At 45.8% G+C, this 7,128-nt stretch overlaps 1 protein-coding gene across 1 annotated transcript; it reads right to left on the bottom strand.

The window, feature by feature from the left end:
* Positions 1-294: 294 nt before the first annotated feature.
* On the bottom strand, positions 295-6,724 carry LOC140202455 (parvalbumin, thymic-like). Its single transcript, XM_072267320.1, has 4 exons — positions 6,664-6,724; positions 3,868-3,994; positions 1,231-1,340; positions 295-338 (listed from the first exon to the last, which is right to left on the bottom strand). Exons 1-4 carry the CDS (start codon positions 6,722-6,724, stop codon positions 295-297), a joined length of 342 nt encoding a protein of 113 aa, XP_072123421.1.
* Between the last annotated feature and the right edge of the window lie 404 nt (positions 6,725-7,128).

Genomic DNA, 7,128 nt, shown 5'->3' with positions numbered 1-7,128 from the left:
ACATGTGTACAGTCAATGACAATAAAGTTGAATTTGAACTTGAACATCCTGTCCCCACATTCTTTTCCACACACCAGCCACACCATGTCCTTGCCTCCAAAATGTACTTTATTTTGTTTTGAGAGACCTTCCCCTGAGCAAGAAACCAATCAATCACTTAGGACGATGCGTTTATCTGAGTATACTTTTCCATTCTGCTGCTCGATTAAACAAAGATATCTTGACCAATTCTTGCTTCAGAGGTCAAAGGTTAATGTGTCATAGCATCATGGCCTTTAGGGGTTAGTTCTTGACTTAGGTGTTAGGTTTTCTTGACAGCTCAACTAGTTGCAGGAATTCTGCAATGGAAACACAGGACTTTATGCATATTCAATAATAAATTGACAGCAGACAGTGAGGTGGGTAAGAAAAGGAAACCAAAGACTCTGCAGCTGAACCATGGAGAACATTCTGACTGGTTGCATCACCATCTGGTACGGAGGGGCCACTGCACAGGATCGGAAAAAGCCTCAGAGGGTTGTAAACTCAGCCAAATCCATTATGGGGACCAGCCTCCCCAGCATCGAGGACATCTTCAAATGGTGATGCCTCAGGAATGTGGACCCAGCATTAAGGACCCCCATCCATTAGGACATGCCCTCTTTTCATTACTATCATCAGGGAGGAGGTACAGGAGCTTGAAGACACACACTCAATGTTTTAAGTACAGTTTCCGCCCCTCCACCACCTGATTTCCAAATAGTCATCCATCCATGGACACTAACTCATTCATCATTGTTTTGTTAGCACTATTTATTTTGCAGTTTACAGTAAGTTTTATGCCTTTGCACTGTACTGCTGCCACAAAAGGCCTAGAGTGGACCGGAGATGTTTCCAGTAGTGGGAGAGTCTAGGAGCGGAGAGCACAGCCTCCAAATGGGAAGAAAGAAATTTCTCCTCTTCCCTGACCTAAAGGGATATCCTTGTATTCTGAAGCTGTGCCCTCTAGTCCCAGACTCTCCCACTATTGGAAATATCCTCCCAGTCCATAGTACCCAGGAACCCCCTCACTCTTCTAAACTCCAGCAAGTACAGGCCCAGAGCCATCAAATGCTCCTCATATATTAACATTTTCATTCCCAGGATCACTCTTGTGAACCTCCTTCGGATCTTTCCTAATGCCAGCACGTCCTTCTTCAGAGACGGGGCCCAAAGCTGATCACTGGTCACATTAAAGGAAGTTAAACTTACCCTGGAATTTGATTTGTCCGTCACCATCATGGTCAACAGCGGAGACCATGGACTGGATCTCTTTATCGGTCAGCATTCTGGCATCAGGTGAGAAGTATTTAAGAAAGGACCTGAAGCAGGAAACACGATAGTCAGTTCCTGATAAACAACAATGTAAACAACAGCTACAACTTATATTCTTGTTGCAAAACATCTCAATATGCTTCACCAGAGACTTTGGAAAGTGACCTCATGTCTGGGCCATGATAGGAGATATGAGGACACTGACCCAGTACTCGGGGTTCATTTTCTGGCAGAGCAGAGCCACAGAAAAGTGGGGCACCAAAGTCCAAAGACGTACTGGTCAGCAGATTAATTGGTCATTGTAAATTGTCTCATGATTAGGTTAGAGTTAAATTGGTGGGTTACTGGGCTATGTGGCTCAAAGTGCTTGAAGAGCCTATGCACAGCATCTCTAAATAAATAAATTAAATAAATAAAGCTGCCGCCTCACAGATCCAGAGACCCAGGTGGGTTTTCCCTTGGGTGCTCCCAGAGGTATGTGGGTTGGTGGATAGTTTGGCTGCCATAACTTGCCCCTGGTGTGTAGCTGACTGATTTGTTGTTGGGGATACGGGGAGAATAAAATACAATAAACGTTAATGAGTCAGCACAGAGTTGAAGGGCTGAAGGGCCTGCTTTCAAGCTGCGTAACTCCATAGAGTACTCCGCTTGAGGACAGCGATGGACAAGGTTCGGGAGGAATTGCGGAGCTAATCCCATGGCTGCCGATCATTATGGGAGGCGCAGTCGGTAGCGGTTAGCATGATGCTATTACAGTGTCAGTAGCCCCGGTTCAATTCCCGCTGCTGTCTGTAAGGAGTTTGAATGTTCTCTCTGTGACTGTGTGGGTTTCCTCCGGGTGCTCTGGTTTCCTCCCACATTCCAAAGACATACGGGTCAGGGCTAGTAACTTGTATGCCTGCTATGTTGAAGCATCTCAAGAGGACCATAACCTTGTTGTTGGGTTTGGAAGCTTCTGTGCCTCAGTGACCTGGAGAGCTATGTTGGCTGGAGTCAGGGCTTTATGCTTTGGCTCTTAGTAGGGTCACCCATGCCGAACAGGTCAAAGTGTAGAGTCCACTGGTCCTCCAGGTTCGGGGGTTCAGCTCAAGGCAAACAACCCTGACTGCTCAAACAAAATCGTTACAGAATCGGCAATGCAGAATCCTTTTACATCTGAGTGGCCGAGGACGGACAAAGACGGAGGACCTTCACTGCTGCCCTAAACACCAGCGGTAGTAACAGGCAGTATGTTGAAGCATGAAGACACTAGCGGGCTGCTCCCAGCACATTCTCTGTCTGTGTTGCTCGTTGACAGAAATGTCACAATTTCACTGGATATCTTGATGCTTTGATGTACATTTGAAAAATAAAGCTAATCTTTAAATCTTTAAAAATTAAATTGATGGATGTTGAAGAGGCTGGAATTGCATTGGCACAGACGTTTTGGAGGTAGTGGAGATACCAGAGGTAGGCAGAGAGAGACTTGGAAACTAGGGCAATAATTTTCCAGTGAAGAGACAATTGGTTGTGTGCATTTCTGGACACATACCTACAGAAAAAATATCAATAAGATTGAAGGAGTACAAGGCAAATTTACCAGGAGAGCTGAAGAAAGATCTCCTGTTCCTTCCTTTTCTTGCATAGTCTTCTGTCCTCTCCTGTCCGATTCCCCCTTCTCCAGCCCTTGATCTCTTTTACTAATCAACTTTCCAACTCTTTACTTCACCCCCTCCCCTCCCGATTTCACCTATCACCTGCCACCTTGTACATCTTCCTTCCCTTCCCCCCACCCAACTTCTTAGTCTGACTCTTTCCCCTTTCCTTTCCAGTCCTGATGAACGGTCTCAGCCTGAAACATTGTCTGTCTATTCCTTTCCACGGACGCTGCCTGATCTGCTGAGCTCCTCCAGCATTTTGTGTGTGTCATTATAAATTATTAAAACATAGAGACATAGAAAACATAGAAAAATAGGTGCAGGAGTAGGCCATTTGGCCCTTCGAGCCTGCACCGCCATTCAGTATGATCATGGCTGATCATCCAACTCAGAACCCTGTACCTGCCTTCTCTCCATACCCCGTGATCCCTTTAGCCACAAGGGCCATATCTAACTCCCTCTTAAATATAGCCAATGAACTGTTTCCTGTGGCAGAGAATTCCACAGATTCACCACTCTCTGTGTGAAGAAGTTTTTCCTCATCTCAGTCCTAAAAGGCTTCCCCTTTATCCTCAAACTGTGACCCCTCGTTCTGGACTTCCCCAACATCGGGAACAATCTTCCTGCATCTAGCCTGTCCAATCCCTTTAGGATTTTATACGTTTCAATAAGTTCCCTCCTCAATCTTCTAAATTCCAGCGAGTATTAGAGTGGTGATGAAAAGTGTGACTGAGTAGTTCTGACGAAAGGGCATTGACCCAGAAGTGAATGCTGCAAATATTCAACATTACCTCGGAGGAAACGTTAACCGTTCCTCTCTCTACAGATGCTGCCTGACCTGCTGTGTATTGCCAGCATTTCGCGCATGCCCAGTGCTTTTTTAAAACCACGACCCCCGCTGTTGAATGTCAATGGCTGAAGCCAGGTTTGCTCTTACTTGAGCTCAGTCTTCTCAATGTAGCCGCTGCCATCCTTGTCCAGAATTGCAAAGACCTCCTTTACGTCGTTGGGAGATTTACTAGAGAGGCCGCTTGTCTCAAAGAACTTCTTGAAGCTGAATGATTCTGGGGATGGAATGGAAAGATCGTTATCATAGAACAGTACAACATAGTACAGGTCCTTCGGCCCAAAATGTTGTGCTGACCTTTTAACCTACTCCAAGAGCAATCTAACCCTTCCCTCCCTCATAGCCCTCCTTTTTTCTATCATCTATTGTTAGGAAGATTGATTAGATCGATTGATTGATTAATTAAATAGCTCCATTTGTCACGTGGACATTGAAACATACAGTAAAATGCGTCTCTTGCGTCAGATCAAGTCAGCGAGATTTGTGCGAGGCAGCCCACAGGTGTCACCACACCCCGGCGCCAACCTAGCACGTCCACAACTTACTAATCGTAACTGTCTGAGTTTAGAAGCCTACGCAGTCAGGGGGAGAACGTACAAACTCCTTACAGATGGTGGTGGGAATCGAACCCTTATCCTACTGTTGTAAGATGTTGTGCTAACTGCTACGCCATTACGCTGGGAGGAAATGAGACTGGCTAGAAAGGAAGTGGTCGAGAGGGAAGGGGGAGTAAGGACGGGGGCCTAGCCCTTAGATCCACACAACACTAAACAACTCCCAACAAGTCTGCTCTGCCATTGAATCTTGTCTGATTTATTATCCCTCTCAACCCCATTCTCCTGCCTTCTCCCTGTAACCTTTGACACCCTGACTAATCAGGAACCTACTAACCTCTGCTTTAAATATACCCAATGAATTGGCCTCCACTGCTGTCTGTGACAATGAATTCCACAGATTGACCACCCTCTAGCCAAAGAAATTCTTCCTCATCCCTGTTCTAAATGGATGCTCCTCTATCCTGAGGTTGTGCCCTCTGTTTCTGAACTCCCACACTATAGGAAACGTCCTCTCCACCTCCGCTCTATCTAGGCCTTTCAATATTTGGTAGGTTTCAATGAGATTCTCGCTCAGTTTTCCAAACCCCAGTGAGTACAGGCCCAAAGCCATCAAATACTCACCATACATTAACCCTTTCATTCACAGGATCAACCTCCTCTGGGCCCTCTCCAATGCCGGCACATCCTTAAATAAAGGGGCCCAAAACTGCTCACAGTACCCCAGGTGAGGCTTCCCAGTGCCTTGTAAAGGCTCAGCAGTTCATCCTTGCTTTTGCATTCTAGTCTTCTCCAAATGAATGCTAACATTGCATTTGCCTTCCTCACCACCGAGTCTACCTGCAAGTTAACCTTTAGGGAATCTTGCACAAGGGCTCCCAAGTTCCTTTGCACCTCTGATTTCAGAATTTTCCCCCCATTTCGAAGGCTCCTTAGCTGTTGACAAAGGCATTTCTCCTGAACTCCCCATTTGATCTACGGTGACTGCCTCACATCTACAGTCACGTTTACAGTTTCCTCCACCTTACCCTTTCAAACTGACATGGCACAGTGGAGCCTCTCCTTCACAGCAATCCCGGTACGATCCCAATACTCTATCCCGAACTTTGTTCTTTTTTCCCTTTTGTGACTACCCTGAGGCATTTAAAGTTCAAAGTTCAATGAAAATCTATTATCAAAGTACATGTGTGTCACCACATACAACCCTGAGATTCATTTTCTTGCAGGCATACTCAGTAAATCCATAATGGAATAATAAGCATCACGGAATCAGTGGAGGAGCCACACCAACTTGGACATTGCAAAAGTCAACAAACTGTGCAAGTACAAAAAGAAGAGCAAAATAATAATAAACAAATAAACAATAAATATCGAGAACATGAGATGAAGCGTATCTATGGCAGGATCTGTCTGGACGGCAGGCAAACAATCTTTTCACTGTAATGCACACAAAATGTCGAAGGAACTTAGCAGGTCAGGCAGCAATAATGAAAATGAATAAACAGGCGATGTTTCGGGCTAAGACCCTTATTCAGGACGAGAGAGGAAGAGGGAAGATGCCGGAATAAAAAAGGTGGGGGGATGGGAAGGGGGGGGGTCCATACTAGAATCATAATATGTGCGTGGGAAAGGTAAAGGGCTGGAGAAGAAGGAATCCGATAGGAGAGGCAAGTGGAGCGTGGGAGAGAAAAGGAAGAAGGGGGGACACCAGGGGGAGGTGATAGGCAGGTGAGGAGAAGAGGTAAGAGGTCAGAGTAGGGAATTGAAGAAGACAGAAAGGAGTGGGGAAAAAATCTTACCGGAAGGAGAAGTCGATGTCAATGCCGTCAGGTAGGAGGCTACCCAGATGGAGTTTGAGTAGTTGCCCCTCCACCCTGAGATTAGCCTCACCATGGCAAAAGGGAGGACGTGAACCAACATATCGGAATGTGGAATGGGGATAGGGATTAAAATAGTTGGCCACCAGCTTTTTGCTGTACTATGTACAGCAACTAGGAAGCCACGATAATGTAGAGGTTAATGTGACAGCTTTGCAGATTGGGACATTGGAATCCTGAGTTCAGTTCAGGCATCCTCTGTGAGGAGTTTGTATACTCTTCCTGTGAAAGGAGTGTGGGTTTCCTCTGGGTGCTCCAGTTTCCAAAGATGTCCTGGTTAGTAAGTTAACAGGTCATTGTAAATTGTCCTGTGATTAGGCTGGGGTTAAATAGGTGTGTTGTTGGGTGGAGCGGTTCCAAGGGCCAGAAAGGCCTGTTACAGACTGTATCTCTAAATGAATAAACCAATTACCAATATCTATTGCAGACTGAATCAAAGAAAGTTAATCTTTTACCTTTGCATTGTTCAATTGCCTTGGAGATGTCACCAGCTCCCAGAATTTCAGTTATTTTCATGGCAGAAACTATCCAACAAAATAACACAATTAGTTGTAAACACGAGGAATTCTGCAGATGCTGGAAATTCAAGCAACACACATCAAAGTTGCTGGTGAACGCAGCAGGCCAGGCAGCATCTCTAGGAAGAGGTACAGTTGATGTTTCGAGCCGAGACCCTTCGTCAGGAGTCTCAGCCTGAAAAGTTGACTGCACCTCTTCCCAGAGATGCTGCCTGGCCTGCTGCGTTCACCAGCAATTAGTTATAACTAGTTTGGATTGAGGGGCTCTTTGGGGTTCCCCTTTCCCCCTATTTGTGACATTTACTGGAAGTGTTGTAGACAAGGGGCTCGGAGTATTGTGGAAGATCTGCACCACCCACCTCGCAAACTATTTAACCCTTTACGGTCAGGAAGGAGGGACTA

This window comes from Mobula birostris, chromosome 9 (assembly GCF_030028105.1).
Source record: "Mobula birostris isolate sMobBir1 chromosome 9, sMobBir1.hap1, whole genome shotgun sequence".
NCBI classification, from domain to species: domain Eukaryota; kingdom Metazoa; phylum Chordata; class Chondrichthyes; order Myliobatiformes; family Myliobatidae; genus Mobula; species Mobula birostris.
This window is presented reverse-complemented; position numbering and strand designations above follow the sequence as displayed.